The following is a 27,005-nucleotide window of genomic DNA, read 5'->3' on the forward strand; positions in this document are numbered from 1 at the left end:
AATAGAATAGGCTATATTATATTCTTTAATTTATTATAAAGGGATATAATAATTTTAAAATTAAGGATTTAGTAATATAGATCTAAAAAAAACGTTTTTTAAAAACGCTATTAAGAATATACCTCTTACTTATTAAAAATAGCTAAATTTAATATTTTAAAATAAATCTTATAATAATATAAAATACTTAGCTTAATTAAAATGATATAATTTAAATTATAAAATCCGAAGGAGTTTAAAAATAGCCTCTTATCAAATAGTATTATATTTTTTATAAACTAGCCTTATATCCTAATTGAAGTAAAATATTTTAAAAAAGGTATTATTTAAAGTTTACTTAAGTATTTAAAGCGAGTACTTATATACTCTTAGCTTATAAATACCCCGTTTTTTATATAAGCTTAGTAAAAACGTAGTTCCTAATTACTAATTATATCTTATATAACGTTAATAAGCTAATATAAATAACTAAAACTATTTAAAAAATAACCCTTAATATTATTATTATTTAACTTAGTATTAAAAATAACGCGAGTACTAAAATTTTAGTAATTTTAAATAAAATAACGGGCTTATTATACTTTTAAAAATAAGTATATTATATAGAAATACTAGAGGATTAAGTATTAGTTATTAAACTCTTTATAAAACTTAGTTTAAGCTTTTTTAAAAATATATTTAGTTTTAATAAAAATAATAAGCTTTTATATTATAAAAACCTTACGATATATATAAAGGGGGAGCTTATTAATAAGTATATTAATATAAACCTTATTTTTATTATTTAATATAGCTATTATTTATATTAATAACTAATATCCCTCGTTATTAAACCTATTATTATTATTATTATAACTACGGTCCTTAACCTATTTTTATTTAGCCCTAAGTATAATATTAAAGTTAATATAGTAAATATAGAGTTATTATTAAATATCCGGGAACTACTCGTTTAGTATAGCTTTTATTTATTTATTATAATTTATAATAATAATAACAGGGTAACGGACTAAGTATTAGTTTATAAATTAGTAAATACTTATTAAAAAAAACTAAAAACCCTTTTGTCTCTCGTTATTAATAAGGCTAAACGCGGTATTATAAATAGATTTAAAATAGGTTTACTTAATAATTTTAAAAAAAGGGAGCTTAAAACGATTAGTATTATAAATATTATTAAAGCTAATTACCTTAGGGAATCGCTTCTATATTTAAAAATAATAAAAAAAGGTCTAAATAAGACTAATAAAGCGGTTTAGCTCGTTATTTACTTATTTTATTATATATAAGATATCTTATTTATTAAATAGCTTAATTAACGCTATAGTTAGTAAGTATTTAGCTAGTTTTTTTTTAGTTTATACGAGCTTTAGTATTATAAATATCTCGCTAAGTAAATAAGGACTTTAAAAACTACTTTTAAATAATAATACGTATATTATGAGCCTAAATTTTAACTCGTCGGCTTATAATTTTAATAATATCCTTAACTATTTTAATAAGCTTATAATATAAAAAATACGTAAAGGTTTTAAAATTAGGGCTATAATTATACTAATTATACTAAGGGTTTAAATAATAACGTAATAACTACTTATCCTCTTCTTAAGCTTTAGTAATAATTTATTATTTATAATTATATTTATAAAACTTATATTATTAAATACTAGTGCTTTATATAAACCTAGGCTTATTAAAACGATTATATTAAAAAGTATATTAAATAATTTAGCCTCGAGCTTTATACTTATTTTACTTTATAATACTAAATTTATTAGCTTTTATAAAATTATTAACTTAGTTAAAGAGGGTATTATAAATTTACTTTAAATTACTAAGAATTAATAAGTTTAGAATTTCGGTTATAAAAAGAGAGGAAGATTAATTATTTAAAATATAATAAAAAACTATAATTTAAAAAAACGCTTTATTTTAAATAAAAAATAGTTTTAAAAGTAAATAGGGTAATAAGTTAACTTAGGGACCCTATATTTATTATTATTAATAAATATATTCTTATTATTAAAGTAGTACTATTATTAATTATTAATTAATTTTAATAACTTATTTAATAAGTTAAAAAGTATTATTAAAATACTTTATTATAAAATAGGAGGGTTATTAAGACTATTTACTAAGAAAAGAGGGGTTATATTTTAAAAAAAGTCGTAAGAGGGTAATTTATTAAGTTTTTATTATTCCCTTAGGAAAATAGTAAATAAAATATAATATAAGTTCTATATTAAAATAATCGTTTATAAGAAGTTACGTATTTTATAATATATTAATTAAGAGCTCGGTAATAAGGTCGTACTATTTTTTAAAATTATTAACTTTATAAAATTAGTTAATATTAGGGCGGCTACTTTTTAAAAAAGGAGATAATAATAATTAGCTAAATAATAATAAGAGGCCGTAATTAATTAATAGTTATTTTTATAAAAAGGGAAGTCTCTTAGTAAGGATATTATTTTAAAATTAGCCTTAGGGAACGTTTCTAATTCTAATTATAAAAGCTATTATAAATAAATATTATAAATTAGATTTTAAGGCTTAATAATATAACCTAAGTATAAAGAGAGTAAAGGAATAAAGGCTTAAGATACTTTATAAATATTTAATAAAATCTAACTATATTAACAATTCTTTTTTAAATTAATTAAAAAATAAAATAGTAACGCTAATATAAGAGCGACGCTAGTATATTAATTTATAACGCCGGTATATTAATTCTTATATAAAAAGTATATAAAGTTTATTAAGGTAGTATAAGTATTTATTAATACCGTATATTAATACTATATAGTTAATATTAAGAACTGCCCGAGAAGCTAATAAAAATAGAATATAAAAAATAAATAAAAAATATATAAAAGCTTTAAAACTAGGGTTATAATTATATTAATTATATTTAAAGTTTAAATAATAACGTAATAGCTACTTATTCTCTTCTTAAACTTTAATAATAACTATTATAACTTAATATATATAACTAAGACTAAGACCCGCTCTATAAACTTATAATAGCTATAGTATATTATATATATAAAAATATAAAAATATAAAATAACTCCTATAAAATAAAAGAATTATAAATAAGTTATATATAAATAAGAAGTAGTAATTACGTAATAAAGTAATTATTATAATTACTTTAAGTAATTGCTTATTAGTATTTATTAAGTAATTACTTAACAAATAAAAGTAATTATTAATAAAGAATATATTTATAAGCGGACTTATATATAATATAAACTTAAGCTAGGCTTAAGAATAGACTTTTTATAGCTTTTTTAATAATTAACTTAATATTAAATTTTATAATTATTTTTAACTATTCTTATTAAGAACCCTTTTTAATAAGATTATAATTAATTACTAAAGCCTTACTTATTTTGTAACTTATAAATATAGTTTTAAAAAAGCTATTTATAATTATAATACTACTTATTTAGTACTCGTAACCTTAACTTTTATTAATATACTTACTATGACTAGTTAGTTATAATAATAACTTATTATTTATAACCGTATTTATAAAACTTATATTATTAAATACTAATATTTTATATAAGCCTAAGCTTATTAAACTAATTATATTAAAAAGTATATTAAATAATTCGGCCTTATGCTTTATATTTATTCTATTTTATAATATTAAATTTATTAACTTTTATATAGTGGTTTTTTTCTAACTTTATAAGTATAAAAGATTAATCTTAACGGGATTACGCTTTAAAAAAAATTATATAATACGGTATATTTTTTAACTATATAATATACGTAATATACCCTAAGTACGCGCTTAACGTAATATAATAATTTTAATACGAAAACTACTATATAATTTAGGATAAGTAAGCTACCCTTTTTAACTACTTATTAATAATAAGCTAAGTAATATATTTATATAATAGCGCTAATTAAAAAAGTTAATAATAGAAATTAGTTATAATAGTTAATTATAATAATCGGCTATAATAGTTAAAAGTAGCTTTTTTTAACTATAAAGGTTCTAAACTTTAATAATAACGTAGAGGTTTTTTAAAAAAGGGCTAAATAGGCTAATATTTATTATTTTTTAGAGCTTATAAAGATTTTTTTTATTCTTATTATTTTTAATATTACCCAAAGCTACTCTCTATTTAAACTAAATAGATTTACTAAATAACTTTATTAAATAAACTTATTAATATATAAATTATTATTTAAATAGCTAGTTAAATAACTAATTAAGAAGTTAGCTAGTTAAAATATTATTTTAACGAGAATCTCTTAGTATATAGTTAGTAATTAGTAAGTTAAAAATACTTATTAATAAGTCTACTTTTCTTAAGCTAAGCGCCCTTAGTTAGCTTAATATTATAACTATTATAATTAACATAAGTATATTTAAAAAGTAATAAAGTACTTTTTAATAATATAAAATTTAGCTAGGTAATAGTATAAATACTATAAATAGCTAGGCTAATACGGATATTAAGATTTAGTATATTAACGTTAGCTTAAAAATTATACTTTATAGAGCTAAAAATCCCTATAATATAAGCTATATTTTAAATATAAGGGAATATATAAAGGGCCCCTTAACCCTTAATAAAAAGGAATATATAATATAGGATTTAATTATTTATATAAGCTAATATTAAGAGGTTTTATATATATTAAAATAAGTATAGCTCGCTTTTTAAATAAATAAGAAAAGGTTAAGAGTTATTAATAAAAAGAAAATAACGGTCGAGTTAGTTAATTTTAATTAATAATTAAGTATAGAGCATAATATATTTAATTCTTTTTAATACGTAATATATAGTACAGCCCTAGTAAATTACTTTATTAGGGGGTTATTAACTTTTGAAAAGTTATTAACTTAGTTAAAAAGGGTATTATAAATTTATTTTAAATTACTTAAAATTAGTAAGTTTAGGATTTAAGTTATAAAAAAAAAGATTAATTATTTAAAATATAATAAGAGGTTATAAATTAAAAAAGCGCTTTGCTTTAAATAAAAAATAACTATAAAAGTAAATAAGGTAATAAGTTAATTTAAAGATATTATTTATTAAGTTATTATATATATAGCGATTGTTAGTTTTATAAAACTAATTAATATTAATATAGCTTTTATTTAAAATAAAAAATAATAATATATTATTATTATTAAAGCGTTAGTGTTTTATAAAATAGTTTTAATTATTTAAGTTATTGAATTAAGCTTATTAATATAAGCTCGGTACGTAAGCTATAAAAAAAGCTATTTTATAATATATAAATTAACATAATCTTTTAAAAAAAGAGGATATAAAACGTATTAAATTAATAATAGCTTCGTAATAAAGCTTTTTTAAAGTATAATTATATAAAAAGAATTATAAAAAGAAATAGGTATTTTAAAAAAAAGTAGTAAAATTTAAGTATATTAATAATAAATTTTTAAACTAATAAAAAATAAAAAATATTATACGTTCTTAAGAGCTATACGTCCGTATTATTTTGTTATATATCCCTATTAATTCTTATTAATAATAAATTTTTAAACTTATTAAAAATAAAAAATATTATATATCCTTAAAAGCTATATATCCGTATTAATTCGTTATACGTCCTTATTAATTCCTATTATAAATATAAAAAAATATATAAAAAGTCCTTTTATTTTTAATTAAAAAGAATATATAATATAAATTTTAGCTACTTATATAAGTTAATATTAAAAGGTTTTATATATATTAAAATAAGTATAACTCGCTTTTTAAATAAGTAATAAAAAGTTAGGAGTTATTTTAATTAGTAGTCTAGTATAAAACGTAATATATTTAGCTTTTTTAATATATAATATATAATATAGCCCCAACGGATTACTTTATTAAAAGAATAATTTCTCTTATTATTAATACTTAAAAAAACCTATAAAACATTCTTATTTATAATTTAATAAAATATTATAAATATTAATTTATACTTTATATTAATATTATAAAAGAAATATTTTAAATTACTTAAATAAAAATAAAGTTAAAAAAGAAATAAATATAAAAATATTTTAAGAGCTTTTATTTTACTAGCTTATTTCCTACTCTTATTTTTATTAATTAAGTACTATTTTTATTTTTATTACCCTATTTAAGTAATTTTACTTTATAATAAACTTATGCTCTTTATAGGCTTAGTTTATTAAAAACTCGCGCTTTTTATATTTTTATTTAAGCTTAAACTTTTATTCCTTTCGTTTTTTATCCTCTTAGATCTTATTAACCCTTATTTATTATTTTTTAAATATAAAATAATTTATATTTATTTACGTTTATAATTAAGTAGCTTATTTTTATAAATTATTATAAAGTACTAAAGAACTCGGGGGGTTTTAATTTTTATTTAATAAAAAAAGTACTCTAAAAAATAAAATACTTATTCCGTATTAAGACTAAGTATTATTAAAATTATTATAATTATTAAAACTAAAGCTATTAAAGTTCTTACTTTAAGAACTACTTTATTAATTAATAATTAAATCCTTATGAGTTCTTCGTTAAGTACGAGATAGTTTTTTAGTATTAGTTTATAAACTCTTAGCCCGATCTCTTACTTTTTTTTTAGTTTAATAGTTAATAAGTATTTATTAAAGCGCATTTTAAATATACTTTAACGTTATATTAAATATTAAAAACGGCTTATAATATTAATATTTTAATATAAAGTTATAATATATTTATAATGCGTTACGAAATCTTATAATATTAAATTCTAATCTTAGTTATAAGTATTATTAAAGTTAGCTAATATTTATAATAGTTAATTATTAATACGTACTTATTAATTATAATAAGTAGAGGGAGATATTAGCTAGTCTAAATATATAAAACTAAGTAAAGGATCTTAACTATATTTATATTATCGGGTATTAAAAACTAGTTTTTTAAAAAAACCTTAGTTATTTTATTATAAAACGTACTTATAATATATAGTTCTCGTTTATACTTTACTTAGTTAGTATATTACGAAAAGTTTTTTATAAAATAATAAGTTATTATTAATTAAGTAAGGTATTAACGAGAAATATTTTAAAAATATTTTAAAAACGTTTTCCTTTTTCGAAATATTTCTAAAATGTTTCTATTATAAGCTATATATAGTAAAATATAATACTTATAATAGATTATATTATATAGCTCGTTATAGTTAAGTATTACTTAATATTTTAAAAAAGATATTAATATATTATAAGTAAAATCTATATTACGAGAATAATTTTTATCTAGGAGTTCTTTAATATCTCTTTTAAAATATATATAATATAAGTATATATAGTTTTAGACCTACGTAAGCTATATCTATTAAGGGTTAAACTTTTTAATAAGGTATTTACCTAAGCCCTTAATTATTATATTTACTTAATTTAAAGTAATTTTAAAAAGGCCGGTTTTATAAACGTATTTTTATTAAACCTAAACTTAATACTTTTACTTTAAAATATTAAATACAGCTCGAAATATATAATAATATATATTTATAGTTTCGGTATTTATATAGATGTATATAAGAAGCAGAGCTTTATAAGTAATATATTAATAATTTTAAAATAAAAGTTAAGAAATATTTTGGAAATATTTCTAATATTATAATATACCTTTTTCGCTATTCTAATTATACTAGCCCTAAATAATTTCTCGCTAATTTATACCCTTTATATATTTATAGTTTATATTAACTATAAATAACTTTATATTATCGAACTTTTATTATTTTACTTACTTTTAAAAAAAGTAAATAACTATATAGTTAGTATTAGATTAGTACGTATATTAAATATATTATATACTTATTATAATATTAAAATAGCTATCTTTTTATATTTATAAAATAACTTACGTATATTCGCTTATTTACTTTTTATTATTATTATAATATAAGAGCTAAGGTTTAACTTCTCTTAAGAAATAGAAAAATCTATTATTTATAAATAATATATTATAAAAAGTCTATTTTTATAAAGCTTTAATAAATATTTATAATTATTCGCCCCTTATTCTTAACTAGGAATTCTTAGAGTTAAGGAGATTAAAAAAAGGTATTTAGACTTATATTTAGTTTATTAATCCTCTAGAGAACTTAAAAAATACTTTAAATAATAGCTTTTAGAGTTTTATTTAGTAATAATAAAGGTTAGTTATATTTATTATAAAACGTTAAAATAATAAATAATATTATTTTAATATCCTTTAGAATAAAGTATTAATATTTAATAGAACACTTTACTATTTTAAGTTTAAATAGTAGTTTAAAATAAGTTTTATTTAGTTAGTAATTACTTAGCCTTATTCTTTAATAAAATATTTAATAAGCTTATTATAAATAAGACGTTTTTAACGATTCGATATAAATATATAATATTTTTAATCCCTTTCCTTTATAAATTACGTATCCGTTTTGTTTATAGCTACTTTAATATATTATATATAATATTTTTACGTAGTTATAAACTTTATAAGAGGGAAAGTTAAAAAGTTATAAAATCTAAAAAAATAGTCTAGCGAGATAGTATAAGTATTTATTAATACCGTATATTAATACTATATAACCGATATTAAGAATTACCCGAGTAGCTAACAAAAGCAAAATACTAAAATAAATATAATATTTCTAATTTAATAAAATTAAATAAAAGTAGTAATTTATAAGTCTTTATAAAGGATACAAATTTTAGCATACTAAAATCTATTACTAAAAACTAATAAGCTCCTATTAAGTCTTTTATAAGTTATTTATATTATCTTATTAAGTAATTTTATATATATACTATATTATATTTTCCTTAGTTTAAAGAAGTATATTATATTCTATTCTTAATATATAACGCCTTTTTTAAATCTAGTATATATAATATAAATAGTACTTTATTTAAAAAAAAACGATTAAAAATATTCTTAAAACGTTTCTAAAACGTTTCTAAAATGTTTTTTAAATAACCGGACTTACTTAATAATCTTTTTTATAATATTAAATATCTTAACTTTATCTCGTAATATATTATACTTCTTAACGAGGTCTTTTAAAATAATTATATAATAAAAGTCGTTATAGGGTATATATAAATAGGTTTTATTACTTTAATAAGTATAATAATATTGCGTTATAAGTATATCTCTTAGAATAATACTAATTATTAAAAAACTAATAATACCTTATTAAGTATTATATTAAATTTACTATTCTTTAATAATTCCTAATATTAAGAAATAAAAAGTTAAATATACTATATCCTATAGCCGCTCGATTTCTTTTATAAATAAGGCTTTAGTTAAGATAATAAGCGTAACTCTATTATTAATAATTAAAAGAAACTTAGGTATACCGGCCGTATATTAAAGCTATTATACTATAATAATACCTCGGTTATTTTAAGTTTTAATACGGATATTTAAGCTATTAAAAATAATAATATAATTATTAAAATTATTATTTATAACCTAAGTATTATATTAATATTTAATATAAAAGTTTAATTTATATAATACTTACTTATTTAATTAACTTTTTATAAATAAGAGCTCGATATTTATAAAGATTAGGATATAAAATAAATACGCTATTATAATCTAAATTTTCTTAGATATTTTATAATAGATTAAATTTGTTTTACTAAGGTAAAAGTATTAAAATAATATTATTATTATATATAATAAATAAGTTTTATAAGAATAATTCTATAAAGTCGGTTATAATAAGCGAATTTTAGTATAATTAAAAAGAAATATAATTAAAAAATATTTCTAAAATAATTTAGTAAAACGTAAAATAGTATATTCCCTTATTATATAAAACTCGTAATATTTAAATTAGTAATAAAGCGATTATATAGTGAAATATTTCTAGCCCCTAATTAGTTAGAAATTTACCTAGGGATCTACTAATAACTAAGTACTTATTATTATACACGGGACTCCTACCTTAACTAGGGGGGGTTATTATTAATTTATCGAATCACTCGTGCAGACAGGCGCCGCAGAAATAGAACCTGCCTACGTAGCAACCGTCGTGCGCAGGCGCCGCAGGGTGCAGTTCTGCATTTTGGCGTCGCATTCACGGCACTGCGACAGAGAGAAGAAAAAAGATACCCGCGCACTTCCCGTCCCTCCCCTCCCCCTCCGTCTGCGTCCGCGTCCGCGTCCCAGGTCCAGGGCTCGAGAGTTTTTGATTCCGCGAAACTGACCCCTTACCTGGGCCCTGGGACTCCAGGAGCTTCCTTCTCCTACAAAGCCACGGCTGTCTCTTTACCTTATCTACTGTATCGGCAATCTACCTTCGTTTGTCTCTCTTTTGCATTTTCAAGTTTTCAACTATAGTAACTTCAGCAAGGGACTGCGGCATGGAATCACATCTTCAGACAACCCCCCCGAGAAAAAAAAAAGCATTCTTCTTCTGCACTAAGAAACTTGCGTTCGGCGCCGGCACAGACACCATCGATAGTCGAGAGCTTTCGTTACCTTAGCCCGTTAGCCCCCGATTCCCCGATAGGCGTTCCTAGTCAGGGCACTCGGGGCCAAAAAAAAAAAGAGGGTTTCTTGGCGGTCCCCCGTCTGCTTTGCCAAGATCTCTAATCTTGACGAGGCGGCCTACGGCGCTTCGTAGAAAGTTAGAGAGAGAAATAGAGCAGGAAGAGAAAGCGACAGAAGTGGCTCCCGTTTTTGATTACTGAAGTCGGGCAACATGACTAACCACCTTTGTCCCTCGTACTTTAAGTGATGGGTGTTGTGTCTACCTTAGGGTGTAAGCAGCGGTTACTCGCCTGGCTGCGGTTTTCCCATCCCGCTTGCTTCGTCGCCCGATAAGAGAAGAAACAACAAGGGCGATGATATTCTGCCACCAGCTGCCGCTATTCTGCCACCAAGTGTGGCTGCGGCCGCCACACGACCGCCGGTCTCGGGCACATACGTAAGCTGGGCTCTACATAGTCAGAAAAAGTACGGTAATTAACGAATTAGCCTAAGTTAACGAATTAGCCTAAATCGACGGAATCGTCGATTTAGCTAAATTAACTACTTAATTAACTACTTAATTAACTACCTAATTAACTACCTAATTAACTAGCTACCTAATTAACTCGCTCGAAAGGCTAGTAGCGATCTGCTAGCGATAGTTTATAACGAGGTTAAGGATTTACGACGCTTATTTAAGTAAGTTAACTCTACGAGGCGTTACTATTTTTAATCGCAACGCGGGCTATAAGTATAATAATAAGTAACGGTAGTTCTAGCGGAGGGCTTATATTAAATAATTCGGACCGCAAAGCTAGCCTCGTAAGTAGCCTCGTTAAGTACTACTCTAGCCTTAGGTAGGCTAGAGAAGCGCTAGCCGTAAAGTAGGTAGTCGTACTCTACGTAACCGTATTCGTCGTAATTAATAGTATATTAGTAAACGAAGGGATCGTTAACTTCGCAATTATTCTCTTCTTGCGGTATATTAACGTTAGGAATAGCTTTAATTAGTAGTAGCGGTAGTAGTAGCGACGGCGAGGTTGACGAAGTAGTAGTTATAGGTAGGTAAGTGGGTAGGTAAGTGGGTGGGTATGGGCAGCTGGCCTCCGGGCTCGGAGGCAGGGGCGGTCGCAGCCACACTTGGGGGCGGGATATCGGCAGGTGCTGGCAGAATATCATCGCCCAACAACAACGCCAAGTAAGGGTGAAAAGCCAAGGCCAGGAGGCTCTTCTCGTTGGTAACAAAACGGGCGTTCGTTTCGCTCTAAAAAAGACACGACGACCACAAAAAGTCGCGCGCCATTGGGAGACGGGGGCTAGAGAGTTGCGTCGTCGCCCTCTTGCGCCTCACTGAGTCCACGTCAAGGGTCAAAAGGCAGCCGCCCGATTGGTTGTGCCATCTTCCCAAGCTTTCGCCCGGCTCACGTATTACACGTGTATCCGTACGATTGTTACTCTAGACTCTCGAGGCCTCGAGTTCATGTTCGACAACCTCGAAAGTGTTTGTGTATCCCCAAGCTCGCGCCCGTGTTGTGCTTCTGGCCCAAAATCTTACCCGCAGCCTCTCGCCATCCTTGCTTTCTCACTTGCGGCGATCAAATCTCCTTGGCCTTATCCAGAGACCTCAAATCTCTAGATGATTGGCGATATTGTCCTTCCAAAAGATGGATGCCTTGCTGGGCGGCCCTGTTGGCCCCCAAAGTAGTGGGCGTAATCAAACAACCTTTTTCTTTCCTTCTTCCGCCCACGCCGTCCACGCAAAATGTCCTAATTTACCGCCTAGTCCTGCCATCCCTACGCTGGGACGCCGAGCCTCGAAGATCATTTCAGTTCCAAAAGTTTGGTTGTCTCTGAGTTTGCTGCTCTGCTGGCAATCGCCGGGCTGTCCGGACCGCCAAGACTTTCCCGTACAATTCATACGCCAGAACCTCCCCCCTGACTTCGTCTCAGAATTGCTGCGTTGACCTTTGACGAGGGTTCTTAACTCTCTTCGTCCCGTCTCTGAGCTTCTCCTTCTCCACGATTTTTATGCTCCTGGCCTTGCCTAATCTTTTTGCCTCTTCTTCTGGACCGGGATTGGCTTGTGAGGAAAAAGATTTGCGCAGCGGGCGATTCCATCACCGACCAAAAGAAGTGCCCGCCCTCTGCCGCCTCGGCTACCGTCCGCTGGGCTGCTCTGGCACGAAAAGGCAGCTTACGAGTCGTCGCAACAAAACACAAAGTCTATTTTCGTTCTCGCCCAACCCACTTGTGTCCACAGATCGCAGGAGTTGTTTACTCACCCTGCCAAAAAGGAGGAGGTCTGAGCTCAACGGCCGGTTCGAGCGTCATCTGATATAGCGCGGGGTGTTCGCTCAAGTTCCTGCAGAGGGACCCAGATCGGATCCCTTCACCTGTACTCATACCGAAAGGGCCGTTGAAGGATTTTTGAAATTATACCTTTTTCCCTTCTTGTCAACTCATTTCCTTCACAACATCAGCACGAGGAGCAAGCGGGAACATCAGTAAGAGAGCGGAAACTTAACAGAAGCCATAGGACCATGGGTCCGACTCACGACCACACCATGATCGCAAACCAATCTCGATGGACAATACTGAGGAATGGCTCCTCTCGCCGGTCAAAAGTACTCGTTGGCGCCTTCTTCATCTTCTTACTGTCCGCGATCTTTGTACTGCAGCCACACTGGCACGTCGCCAGCTCCGGACTACCAGTGCCTAGCTTACACCGACCTACGCCAGAGTCTACACCCAAGGGGCCGGCCGGGAGCGATGGTGGCGATAACGGCGCTGGCTCACGTACAGCTGTTCTAACGCCGGACGCTGACGGGGTCCTCTTGTCCGCGGGAACGCCTATTTTCACATCGCCTAGCGGTCGTCACGCTCTCGTTCTGCAGGATGACGGCGACCTGGTTCTCAACAGGGTTGATGATGACGGCAGCTCTCATGCCGTATGGTGGACCGCGACAGGTGATTTGCACAAGGGCGGGCGCACAGTCATTCTTGAGGATCAACAAGGCCACGTTCGTATCGTATTAAATGCCATGTTGAAGAATACGTGGACGACGGTTTGGCATAGCGACCTCGAGCCGGCCTGCAAGAAGACACAGGGAGGCATTATGAGACGGAGCGAGGACGGCGGGTCGCAAACAATCGCCAAGTCGAAGAGAAGCTCTGGTCAACTCGAGCTGTCGGATACGGGGAGACTATCGATTCCTGGGCTATGCAATTTGTACGTGCCACCGAGTGAGCGCGAAAAGGAGCGCAGTCTGGCTGTCATCATTGCCGGCCTGTACAGGACCAACCACGTTACCTGCAAGACGCACATGTCGGAGCTCATCGCCGACCACCCGGCTTTCTCGAGGATCGACGTCTTCGCCTACATGCTCTACGAGCCTGGTGACGTAGATGTGTTCAACCGAACCAAGGAGTCCATTGAAGCGAACCTGAGGGAGTGCTATGGCACACACTTGCGATCGGTCGACGTTTTGCCTGTGAGCGAGATGGAGGTGGAATATCCCGGCGGCACGGAGGCGATGGCGGCGACACCGTGTGGCGAAAGACTGGGAAGGTTGAACAATCAGCTGAGAACCGTATCGTTGGCGGCGGAGAGGTGGTGGGCTTGGAGTGTCACCAACGGCTACACCCATGACACAGTACTGCGGATTCGGCCGGACACGTCGTTATGGGCGAGACCACAATTCAAGACGCTGGAGGAGCTGGGCCCAAACACGCTCATTCTGCCACACCCTCGAGGTGAACACTACTTCTACTGTGCGCGTATGAGCGGGCGCGTCGGTGTCGGTATGTGAATATCTGCGAGATGCCTGAAATAATGTAACATGACAGCTGACCTGATACTCGAATAGGTCCAACCGATCAAATCGCGTACGGAAGCGCGGCGGCCATGGGCCACTGGCTCTACATGTACGACCGGTTCCAACAGATGGTCGACCTTGCAGCAACTCCCTCTCGACCGGCGCTCCGTGACTTCTCGGGATGCGAGGTTATGCCGTCTGGTCCCCTGGCAAGCGATTGCCCGACGCCGGCGCCTTGCTCAATAGAGTGTCTCGTGGCATGGTTTCTTGAGGCCCGCGGTGTGGACTTCCACATCGAGTGGGGATGGGAGCAGAACCCATTGAGATGGAAAGATATCGGCCAACTTGGCGCAGAGGAAGAGAGACTGGCCGATCACGACGACGAGGACGATGGGATGACGTGGGGGTGAAGTTGGTCGAGGCGAGGTTGTAGGAGAGGTGGCGCATCTTTCTTTTGTCTCCTTGATTTCTGGAAAGCGTGGTGTTTGGGTGATTTGGGAAGGTCTTGAGATTCGAGTGCCTGAAGAGAGATGTGTAAGTGAAGGAGGGAGCGACTGATGGGTACTTACCCTATGCATTTGACTTGAAGGTTACCTGGCGTCAACTATTGGAAAGAACAACCTAGAAGCGGGAGGAACCGCGATAGCATACTACCTTACGGCAGGGCTCTTCAAGAGTAAGGTACAGCTCAACTTCAAAATGAAACAAGTTGAAAAACACAAGTTGAACAGTTGACATCGATCCGTTGAACATGTTTGTATCCCGAGTGAGCGGTCTAAGTCGATGATCTTGTGGGCTACCTTACGACGCTCATGAGCCGGAGCAATTGCGGCTGAGGCGTAACAATTCATTTTGCTCTGTGTTGCCAACGGCACTTGCCGGTCCCAGCTCTCTGGTGTAAATCCTGCAAACATCGATTTGAGGGTCGTGAGATGAAGATGAGGGAGCAAGTGAGATCTGTCGACAGGGATTGAAGACATCCAGGTGATTCGGTTACCTCGAGGATCGGGCGGGGTAGGTGGAATGTGGGTCGCTCCTGTCTCTTCCTCCCGTCTTCCTCTTGCCCTTTTCGGACAACACCGAAGCCAACTTCAGTTACGACGACCTCGCGATTTCCATCTTCATCTAATTAGGTACCTCCATGTTCTTAACCGCAGAGGTAGGTCAAGTTTTTAACCATTGACCATTCAACATCCATGTAATCATCAAATCCTTACTGAGCTTTAGAAACAGAAAGGTTGAGAGTTGGGTTCCAGTCGTAATGGTTCAGAGTAGATGTCCAAAAGCATACCTAAGTATCATACCCTTTACACATTTGGCACGTGAAGTATCCGTATTGTACAGGGTATGAAATGTGCCTAGGGAAAGAACTCTTTGGGTGTCCCTAGGCATTGAAAGTCTTGCTTAATCGCATCGAGTGAATCGGACCGTGGCCTTGGCCGCTCACAGGGATTTGCATCCGTCATCTACACAGCAAAGGGCCGACCCAATTACATGGGGATGGAATCTGTCTCCGACTGCCACCCGTTGATGAGCGGTGTCATTGAGCAACTAGTCCTCTTGACGTTCTTGGCGCGTGAAACAGCAGATACCCGACGCCTCAGAAACACCACGATGGCGCGACACGTGCAAGCAATGTATCCTTAGAATAGTAAGAGGGAGGTAGCCAACTGCCTGCAGTACTACCGTGCGTCATTGACAGATGTATTCCAAGCTCAGCCAACAAGAATCAGCAAGAGCACGTTTGATGAGAGGTGTGGTGAAAGTTGGCCTGGGAGGGTGTGAAAAGAACTTTGGTGCTGTCAGTTTACCAAAGTCCCAAATATTCTGGACGGTGTGCCACCTCGCTGCAGCCACCAATTTCCCATCTTCCACCGTTCGGCCGGTAAGGCGCGAGCCACGGTCCACCAAGACGGACAACGTGTGATTCCACGGGGAAACTCGAGCTACCTCACATTAGTCTAGCTGAGGTACGGCTGAATTTACGCGTAACTTCCCCCTTTCCTGGACCCAAAAGTCAGGGTTCGCTGGGACCAAGAAGATCTCATTCTTATCACGTGTGGGTGACTTCATGTAAGTGATCTCGCCCAATCCTTTCACATCCAAATCAGAATCTTCACAGCCTGTCGCGCCTTCTTCGGGGAAATCCACAGATGTGTCCGTATAGATACTATCTTTGGAAGCTGGGTCTCAACTCGACTGGATTCTCTGAAGTAATTAGTGTGCCAGACTGGAGTGGCCGAGTGCTCGCAGGAAACAGGCTGCAAGTCTACCATGGCATCTCCATCATAGAGACCCAGTTTAGCGGGATATTCCTCTCACCATCTCTCCACCAACTGGGCTGAGGACACAGCTAGGGAGAAGACGGCTTCAAGACCGGAACGACGGCCAGCTTCTGTCGTCGATGCAACCAAAGGCCAACGCCAATGGCCCAGAGCTGTGGGTTGCAGGTCCAACCGTGGTTGAAGCGTGCTTGAAGTCTGCATTGGCGCCGCTGACAGGCAGTAGTTCCACCTAATTCAGGGGACACAGCGAATCAAACACGAGAAACGACCCCTATTCACACGTCGCTTGGGTGACGCTAGTCCTGTTCCTGTCCCTTCAGCAGCTTCATTGGAACCGGCCGCCTTTGTCGTGCGCTGGGCAGTGAGAGCCACCACGCCTGGACCACCGCCCAAGAAGATGACCACTGTAGAAACGCTTGCCTGTTTGGGAAGTGGTGCGTCTGGTGTGTGCCCACAGCCGCCCACTTTTTTGGACCTCGTCTCTTCCATCGTCACAACTTCAACTCCGCTCACCACCACGCCGTCGCCCGCATTGCCTGCACACCCACCCGCTAACACATCAATGCATACGCATCCCACATCGTCGCCGTTGCGGTCTGCGCCGCTTGTGGGCGTCAATGTCTATTCGTGCTTCTCGAGTAGTCCTCACGAGGGGGGAGATTGGTCCCCTGCACCCCTCGCCATGATGGCTTACACCCACAACTCAATTTGCCTCTAGGCAATTTTTCTTTACCCGTCCCTCAATGTAGTTAGTCACTACATCGTTGCGCCGCTTCGTGGAGAGCGGCAATGGTTCACTTATGAATGGGAGTCTTCTCCTGACGTTCCATGTAATGTCTCTTTTCTCTCTTCCCTGCTTTCCTCACTCCATCTCTGTTCCTGTTGAGATCTAGAGACGACGGTGCGTCTTCACCATCTTGCAAACATTCGTGTTTGCGTCCTTTCTTTGATCTTAGATCACATCTACACTCTTTCTACGGCCTCGGCCACCTTACAATCGTTGCGAACAACGTACAAAACACTTAATTGTCTAATACTACTACGTCAAACATGCTCTTCAGCAAGTCATTCGTTGCCGCCGCCGCGGTCATCAGCCCGGCCCTGGCCCATTCTTCTTCACAGACAACCACAAGTGCCTCGCCACTTCTCGGACTCAACCTGTACTGGGGACAGTATGGCCAGACTACCGACCGCCTTTCAAGCTATTGTGATGCTCCGGGCGTCACTTCCGTCTCTCTATCCTTCGTCACATACTCTCCCAAGAACAGCGCTGGATACCCCGGCACCAATTTCGCCGGCCACTGCGGCGGCGAGGTTTACTACAAGAACCCCAAGACTGGCGAAGACACCAAGTTGATTATGAACTGTGACTACATCAAGAAGGATATCCAGTACTGCCAGGCCAAGGGCATCAAGGTTCTCCTGGCTATTGGTGGTTACTGCCCAACCGGAGGCCCCTGCAGCTACGACATTGACAGTGAGCAGGATGGCCATGAATTTGGTGATTTGTTGCACAAGACTTTTGGTCCTTACGATCAGGCATGGAACGGCCCTCGTCCCTTTGATATCAGCGAGACTGAGCACATTGCTGTTGACGGTTTCGACTTTGACCTGGAGTTCAAGTATCGTATGTTGATAAGGTTGCCCCTTTTTATGATGAATTATGATACTAACTTCAACAATAGCCGACCAAAAGCCCTGGATCAAGATGGTTGAGAAGCTTCGCAGCTGCGGTATCTACCACATTTCTGCTGCTCCCCAGTGCCCAACGTCAGACACCTGGTTCCAGCTCAAGGAGCTCATCTACAACGCCCAATTCGACTCCCTCTTCATCCAGTTCTACAACAACCCCGGCTGCCAAATCACCGATACTCCCAACTACGACGACTGGGAGACGGTCATTTCTCAGACCTCCAAGAGCAAGGACGCGAAGCTCTACATTGGTGTCCTCGCCAGCGTCGAGTCTGGATGGAACGGTTATGCTCCTCCTTCCACGATCAAGGACTTGATCTGCAAGTACCAGAGCAAGCCGCACTTTGGAGGTGTTTCTATCTGGGATGCCACCCGTGGCGCCATCAACCAGATCAACGGCCAGTCGTTCCACGAGGCCATTGCCGATGCTCTCAAGTACGGTTGCAACCCCATCCCTGCCAAGACCTCCACCATCAGCATCTCGACTTCGACATCGTCCGTGATCTCTTCCACCAGCACCTCGTCTGCCATTGTTTCCACCACTTCGGCAAGCTCTAGCTCTAGCTCCAGCTCCGCGACCTCGAGCTCCAGCCAGTCCGCCTCGGCATCCGTTTCTGCTTCAGCCTCTGCCTCTGCTTCTATCCCGACTTCCGTCTCTGTCTCTGCTTCGGCCTCTGCTTCCGTGTCGGCCACTGGCTCAGCATCAGTGTCTGGCTCAGCATCTGGATCAGTATCGGCATCTGGCTCGGGATCTGCTTCTGTGTCCGCCTCAGCGTCTGCTTCTGTGTCCGCATCATCCTCGGCCTCGGCCTCAGCTTCACTCACCTTCTTTGGCAACTCTTCGGCGTCTGCCACCGGATCTGCTTCTTCGCGAATCATCACATCGTTGAGCTCCAACGCCACTGCCACTGCCAGCGCTTCTGCGACCAAGTCTGCGACTGTTTCGGACACTTGCGATGAGGACGACGAGGACTTCCCAACCACCACGGCGGGTAACTCCCAGACCGCCACTGCTACTGCCACCGGCTCAGCAGACGCAACAAAGACTGCCTCTGGCGGCGTCACCAACAAGGCCACTGGCTCTGCTACTGGTTCTGCTACGAGACCAGCCCAGAACTCCTTGACGGTGTCCATCTCAGACAAGCCCACCGGCACCAAATCAGCTACCGAGTCGGCCAAGAACACACTCAGTGTCCCCGAACAGCTGACCACAAGCACGATTTTCACCACCAAGATCACCACCGTCACCTCTTGCAAGCCCGATGTACCCTGCACCAAGGGTCAGGTTGTCACCGAGACTGTTCCTTGGTACACCACTGTCTGCCCTATCACGGCAACGTCGTCCGTCGTCGCCGTGCCTACAATTAGCCCTCCTCCCCAATGGGTTACCAGCACAGTCTTCACCACAAAGACGTACACCATCACTTCTTGCGCTCCTGATGTACCAAACTGCCCTGTTGGCCAAGTCACGACCAAGGTCGTCCCTGCATACACCACCGTCTGCCCGTACACCGAGACGACACCCGGCAGCACTAAGCCTTCAGGCGACGTCCCCAACCCTCCCAAGCCCACCGGGGATGTTCCCAAGCCTACCGGTGGCCAAGGAGGGAACAAGCCCTCTGGCGACATTCCTCAGCCTCCCAAGCCCACTGGTGATGCTCCCAAACCTACTGGCAGCCAAGGAGGGAACAAGCCTTCTGGCGATGTGCCCCAACCCCCTAAGCCTACTGGCGATGCTCCCAAGCCCACTGGCAGCCAAGGTGGCAGCAAGCCTTCTGGGAGCCTTTCTCCGCCCAAGCCTACCGTAACACCCGTTGTTCCCGGCAAAGAGGATGACTCGACGACTTTCATCTACAAGACCCTGACTGTCCCCGTTACGATTGGCAAATACAACTCCACACTCGCGGGTACCGGCTCCAACTACAAGCCCACCTCCACGGGCGGGTTTCCCAGCTACACAACGGCTGCTCCCGTTCCCAGCAAGCCTGTCCAGGCTGGAGCTGCCAAGATCGGAGCTTTCGGAGTCGGTGGCTTCGCCGCCCTTGCCGTTGCTCTTCTGCTCTAATGTGTGTGAGGGATTGATGATTGGTTACTACGGATATGGCATTTATTTCTTTAATTCTGTTCACGAGATGTATAAACATGACTAATATTTCCTTTGTATACCTATGGTGCTGCAATCGAGGCATGCAAAAGCAAGCCTTGGCGTATAGAACCTCGTGATAAAACGTTTGGCGCATTGCGTGCTAGAGCATACCGTTGAGAAAACATTCTGCATATAAATGCAAACAATACAATCAGCCCGTTGCTGGGATTTGTTATTTGTTCCTTGAACAACCTGATGTTTGACTTTTGGTTGTAGCCTATGCGCTTTAGGCCCCAAGGTTTCTTTCTTAGTCGTTCGGCCGAATCGGCAGTGAACATAGGTAAACTAACCTATGGCCCCCCCGGTTACTTAACCTAACTATAAGAAAAAGGACGTAACCTAACTAATTTTCTAATTAGCTAGTTTAATTACTATAGGACTAGCTAAATAGATTTTTAATTAATTAAAAAATCCTTAACTAAGTATAGACTATTTTTATTAATTATAACTTATATTATTAATTATATACTTTTTATTTTATTATATAAGTAGCCCCTATTATACCCTTATTAATTTCGTATTTTATTCGTTATTTATTTATATTAAGCCTTTTATAAAAAGGGTTATTAATTTATTTTTCGCCTCCTAATTAATTTATAACTGGTTCTAAATTAATTCTACTTATTATAATCTTTTATAAGTATTTAATAAGTTATATTTTTAGAAGTATTTTAGAATTATTTTTAAATTAGTTTAAAACTAATTTTAAATAAGAAACGTACTAGGACTATTATTTAGGTATTCCTAGCCCTAGGGGTAATCTTATTTATTATAAAAACCTACCCCTTTTTAAATATAATAAAATATATAATTAAGAACTAGTTTAGGACTAGTTTAAAACTAATTTAAAATCATTTAGAATAATAAAATTAAGCTTATATTTAGTAAAATATATTATAAATTCTTAGTTAATAATAAAAAGGTTATTTATATAACTATAAATAATTCCTAAGTAATTTAGAACTAATCCTAAATTAATTCTAAACTCTTAAGAAACTTAATTTATTTCTAAGAGTAATCTTTATATTTATATTTATAAATATAAAGTTAATAATATCTTAATACGTATTAAGAACTATAAAATAGGTACTAACTTAATTAATATAAATAATAAAGCTTTAAATAAGTAGTTTATAACTATTTTAGAACTAGTTAAGAGCTAGTTTAGAATTAATTAACTAATTATCTATTTAGCTTTTTATAATAAGTTAAAAAAGGTCCGTAGAAACCGTAAGGTCCGTAGCCCCCTCTTTACTTTTTTTAAAAAAAAAAAGCTAGATTTTTTATTTCCCTCTTAAAGGTCCCTATACGTAATAAGAGAAGTAAAAAAGTTATAAGTAATTTTAAAGTAATTCCTAGCCTATTTTAAATTAATTTTTACTTTTTATTTAGCTTAATATAGTTATTATACGTCGTATTATTAATATAAATACTAAGTTTAGATATATTTTTTATAATTTTTAAAAGAAGTATAAGTTATTTCGGAACTAATTTAGAACTAATTATAAACTAATTTTAAACTATTTAACTTATCCCCCTTTTTAATTTAATAGTTTTTATTAATTTTAATAAAAGTTCTTTTAAGTTAAAAAAGAAGTAGAAGAAGAGGAGGTTATTACCTCTTTTTTTAAAGATATTTTTACTTAAGAAAATCTTATTATAATCGATTTTAATAATATTATAAATAAAGATAAGGATAATAATATAAAAAATATTAAGGTTAAAGGTAATATTAAAGATGAAAATAATAATAAAAATAAAAATAATAATAAATAATTTAAAACTAGTTTAGTATCGTTTTGGGAATAGTTCGGAATTAGTTTAGTAGTTTATACTTTCGTCTTTTTAAAAAATACTTATTATAAATAGTTTCTTAGTATTAATTTAGAACTAATACAAAACGGATTTAAAACTACTTCTATATTTTATTATTATATTATAAAATTAAAGTTTTAATATATAACTAATATTAATTTACTTTTTATTTTATCTTAATTAAAATATAAACTTTATATATAATATATATATTTATAATCTTTATTTTAATTAACTAAGTTTTAAAATAAGACTAATATAATAAAGAATATTTTAATAATAAGTAATATTTATATATCTATTTATATTATTATTAAAGAATAATATATTATTCTATATAAAATTATTATTATTTTACTCTTTATTAATATTATTAAATATAGAATTCTTATATTAAAATATAGGTATTATTTATAGTTATATTATTATTAAATATATATTTACTTATTTTAAATTAGTATTATTTCCTTTATTTTTAGAATATTTTACGAAATATAATATAATTAAAATTATAATTATTATATTTATTATTTATATTTTTATTATTATTATATATTTATATATATATACTACTTTTACTAACTACTCGGGCAGCTCTTAATATTAATTATATAGTATTAGTATATATATATATATATATATATTTATCTATCTTTATTATTATTATAAAACTTATTTACTATTATAAGTAATTATATATTATTTATATAATACTATTTACTTTATATTAAATAATACTTAATAATATAAGTAATTAAAATAGGGAATTAATATATAGGCGTTATAAATTAATATACGGGCGTCGCTCTTATATAAGTATTACTATTTTATTTTTTAATTAGTTTAAAAAAATAGTACCTTTTTATAAAAGCGGTAAGGGTAATTATATTAATATAGCTATTCTTATTATCCTCTCTAACCTAAGCTTTAGTTTAAGATTTTTAAAAATAAGAATACTATTATAACTTACGTACTTATTTAGAACTATTATATTATTTATTTAAGATTTATAAATCTTAAATTAGTTAGTAATATAAGCTTTTATAAATTTTAAATAAATAAGGCTTTTTCTTATTATATACTTAAAATATATAAAAAATAAATTATAATAACGTCTACTTAACTACCTTTTTTAATATAGTTATAATAATTTATTATTATTATAAACTATTTTTTATTAGCTCCGTTCTTTTTAAATATTAAATTATATTAACTATTTATTTATATAATTCCTTATTATCCTCCCCCTATTAAGAACGCTAAACTAGCTCCTTATTTATTACTAAAATAAGCTTAATATTTAGCTTTAACTTAGCTAATTTATTCTTTTTATAAGCCTAGTTAGTATTAACTTATTCTTATTTTTAAATAAACGGCCTCGTTTTTTATTATTTATACCTTAGTTATTATAAGTAGTATAAGCTTAACTAACTAACTAGCCTTTTCTAAATAAAACTAGTTATAATAAAATAAGCTATATTATATTTTTTAGCTTATTATAGAGGGATATAGTAATTTTAAAGTCTAAGATTTAGTAATATAAATTTAAAAGAAACGTTTTTTAAAAACGTTATTAAGAGTATGCTTTTTATTTATTAAAAATAGCTAAATTTAATATTTTAAAATAGATTTTATAATAATATAAGATGTTTAGCTTAATTAAAATAGTATAATTTAAATTATAAAATCCGAGGGGGTCTAAAAATAGCCTCTTATTAAATAGTATTATTTTTTTTATAAGCCGGCCTTATATTTTAATTAAAGTAAAATATTTTAAAAAAAGTATTATTCGAAGTTTATTTAAGTACTTAAAGCGAGTACTTATATATTCTTAGTTTATAAGTACTTCGTCCTCTATATAAGCTTAGTAAAAGTATAGCTCTTAATTACTAATTATATTTTATATAACGTTAATAAGCTAATATAAATAACTAAGATTATTTAAAAAATAACTTTTAATATTATTATTACTTAACTTAGCATTAGAAATAACGTAAGTACTAAAGTTTTAATATTTTTAAATAAAATAATAAGCTTACTATGCTCTTAAAAATAAGTATATTATATAAAAATATTAGAAAATTAGGTATTAGTTATTAAACGTTTTATAAAACTTAGTCTAGGTTTTTTTAAAAATATACTTAGTCTTAGTAAAAATAATAAGCTTTTATATTATAAAAACCTTACGATATATATAAGGGGGGGGCTTATTAATAAGTATATTAATATAAGCCTTATCTTTATTATTTAACATAATTATTATTTATATTAATAATTAATATCTTTTATTATCAAACTTATTACTATTATTATTATAATTATAATCCTTAACTTACTTCTACTTAGCCCTAAATATAATATTAAAATTAATATAATAAATATAAAGTTATTACTAAACGTTTAAAAACTACTCGTTTAATATAGCCTTTATTTACTTATCGTAATTTATAATAATAATAATAGGGTAACGGATTAAGTATTAGTTTATAAGTTAGTAAATACTTACTAAGAGAAACTAAAAACCCTCTAGTTTTTTATTATTAATAAGGCCGAACGTAGCGTTATAAATAGATTTAAAATAGGTCTATTGAGTAGCTTAAAAAAGAGGGAGCTTAAAGTAATTAATATTATAAATATTATTAAAGCTAATTATTTTAAAGAATCGCTTTTATATTTAAAAATAATAAAAAGAAATCTAAATAAAGTTAGTAAAGTAGTTTAGCTCGTCGTTTACTTATTTTATTATATATAAAATATCTTACTTATTAAATAGCTTAATTAATACTATAATTAGCGAGTATTTAGCTAGTTTTTCTTAGTTTATATAAGCCTTAGTATTATAAATATCTTACTAAGTAAATAAGGACTTTAGGAACTATTTTTAAATAATAATACGTATATCCCGAGCCTAAATCTTAACTTATTAGCTTATAATTTTAATAATATCCTTAACTATTTTAATAAGCTTATAATATAAAGGATACGTAAAGGCTTTAAAACTAAGGCTATAATTATATTATTTATACTAAGGGTTTAAATAATAATATAATAACTACTTATCCTCCTCTTAAGCCTCGGTAATAACTTATTATTTATAACCGTATTTTTAAAACTTATATTATTAAATACTAACGCTTTTTATAAGCCTAGGTTCGCTAAACTAATTATATCAAAAAGTTTCTTAAATAATTCGGCCTCGAGCTTTATACTTATTTTATTTTATAATATTAAATTTATTAATTTTTATAAAATTATTAACTTAGTTAAAAAGGGTATTATAAATTTATTTTAAATTATTAAAAATTAATAAGTTTAGGATTTAGGTTATAAAAAGAGAGGAGGATCGGTTACTTAAAATATAATAAAAAGTTGTAATTTAAAAAGACGTTTTATTTTAAATAAAAAATAGCTATAGGGGTAAATAAGGTAATAAGTTAACTTAGGGACCCTATATTTATTATTATTAACGGATATATTCTTATTATTAAAGTAATATTATTATTAATTATTAATTAGTTTTAATAACCTATTTAATAAGTTAAAAAGTATTACTAAACTATTTTATTATAAAATAAGAAAGTTATTAAAACTATTTATTAAGGGGAGAGGGGTTATATTTTAAAAAAAGTTATAAAAGGGTAGTCCGCTAGGTTTTTATTATTTTCTTAGGAAAATAGTAAATAAAATATAATATAAACTCTATATTAAAATAATCGTTTATAAGAGGTTATATATTTTATAATATACTAATTAAGAGCTTAGTAATAAAGTCGCGCTACTTTTTAAAATTACTAATTTTATAAAATTAATTAATATTAAAATAGCTACTTTAAAAAAGAATTTAGTAGTTAACTAGATAATAATAAGAGGCTATAATTAATTAATAATTGTTCTTATAAAAAAAGAAGTCTTTTAATAAGGGTATTATTTTAAAATTAGTCTTAAGGAACGTCTCTAACTCTAATTATAAAAACTATTATAAATAAATATTATAAGTTAAATTTCGAGGCTTAATAATATAACCTAAGTATAAAGGGAGTAAAGGAATAAAGGCTTAAAATACTTTATAAGTATTTAATAGAATTTAACTATATTAATAATTTTTTTTAAACTAATTAAAAAGTAAAATAGCAACGCCCGTATAAGAGTAACGCCCGTATATTAATTTATAACGCCTATATATTAATTCCTTTAAAATAATAAAAATAAAAATATAATAATATATAAGTTTTAATTTCTTTATAATATTATAAACTAAATAGTTTTAAATAATAATATTAGAATATTATTTAAATCGTAATACGTATACTAAATACTAAATCTAATATATATTAAAATAATATTAAATTATTTAAAACTTAAAAACATAACTAAAGTAATAATTATATTATATTATATTATTATTTAATTATCTTTATTAAGTATATTAATAAAAAGTATTATAAGCGAAATATTTAATATATAATTATAAAATATATTATATTATTGAATAACTATAACTTTATTAAATATATATAATATATATAATATATATATTATGTAGTGGTTTTTTTTTCCGGCTTTATAAGCACAAAAGATCGACCTTAACGGGATCACGCTTTTAAAAAAAATCACACAATATAATATACTTTTTAACTATATAATACGCGTAATATATCCTAAGCACGCGCTCAACGCAATATAATAATTTCGATATAAAAACCGCTATTTAATTTAGGATAAATAAACTACTTTTTACGTAGTAATACCGGCCGGAAAGGTTAATAATAGAGGTCGG

The 27,005-nt window shown here is 31.7% G+C and overlaps 4 protein-coding genes across 4 annotated transcripts; 3 read left to right on the forward strand and 1 right to left on the reverse strand.

The window, feature by feature from the left end:
* Positions 1-1,052: 1,052 nt before the first annotated feature.
* Positions 1,053-1,205, reverse strand: CLUP02_08711 (uncharacterized protein; the record flags this gene model as incomplete). The annotated part of the gene is made up of 2 exons (XM_049287695.1): positions 1,053-1,095; positions 1,126-1,205. Coding segments are annotated over 2 exons (123 nt in total), but the record flags the coding sequence as incomplete, so codon positions are not given.
* Positions 1,206-3,490: 2,285 nt separating this feature from the next.
* CLUP02_08712 (uncharacterized protein) lies at positions 3,491-12,111 on the forward strand (the record flags this gene model as incomplete). The annotated part of the gene is made up of 6 exons (XM_049287696.1): positions 3,491-3,497; positions 10,044-10,172; positions 10,237-10,304; positions 10,765-10,932; positions 11,575-11,713; positions 11,831-12,111. The coding sequence occupies 6 exons, from the start codon at positions 3,491-3,493 to the stop codon at positions 12,109-12,111; spliced, it is 792 nt and encodes a 263-aa protein (XP_049144839.1).
* Positions 12,112-13,015: 904 nt separating this feature from the next.
* On the forward strand, positions 13,016-14,700 carry CLUP02_08713 (uncharacterized protein; the record flags this gene model as incomplete). Its single annotated transcript, XM_049287697.1, has 2 exons — positions 13,016-14,276; positions 14,342-14,700. 2 exons carry the CDS (start codon positions 13,016-13,018, stop codon positions 14,698-14,700), a joined length of 1,620 nt encoding a protein of 539 aa, XP_049144840.1.
* Positions 14,701-17,625: 2,925 nt separating this feature from the next.
* CLUP02_08714 (endochitinase) lies at positions 17,626-20,332 on the forward strand (the record flags this gene model as incomplete). The annotated part of the gene is made up of 2 exons (XM_049287698.1): positions 17,626-18,202; positions 18,261-20,332. The coding sequence occupies 2 exons, from the start codon at positions 17,626-17,628 to the stop codon at positions 20,330-20,332; spliced, it is 2,649 nt and encodes an 882-aa protein (XP_049144841.1).
* Positions 20,333-27,005: the final 6,673 nt, after the last annotated feature.

Source organism: Colletotrichum lupini, chromosome 4 (genome assembly GCF_023278565.1).
Source record: "Colletotrichum lupini chromosome 4, complete sequence".
Lineage (NCBI taxonomy): Eukaryota > Fungi > Ascomycota > Sordariomycetes > Glomerellales > Glomerellaceae > Colletotrichum > Colletotrichum lupini.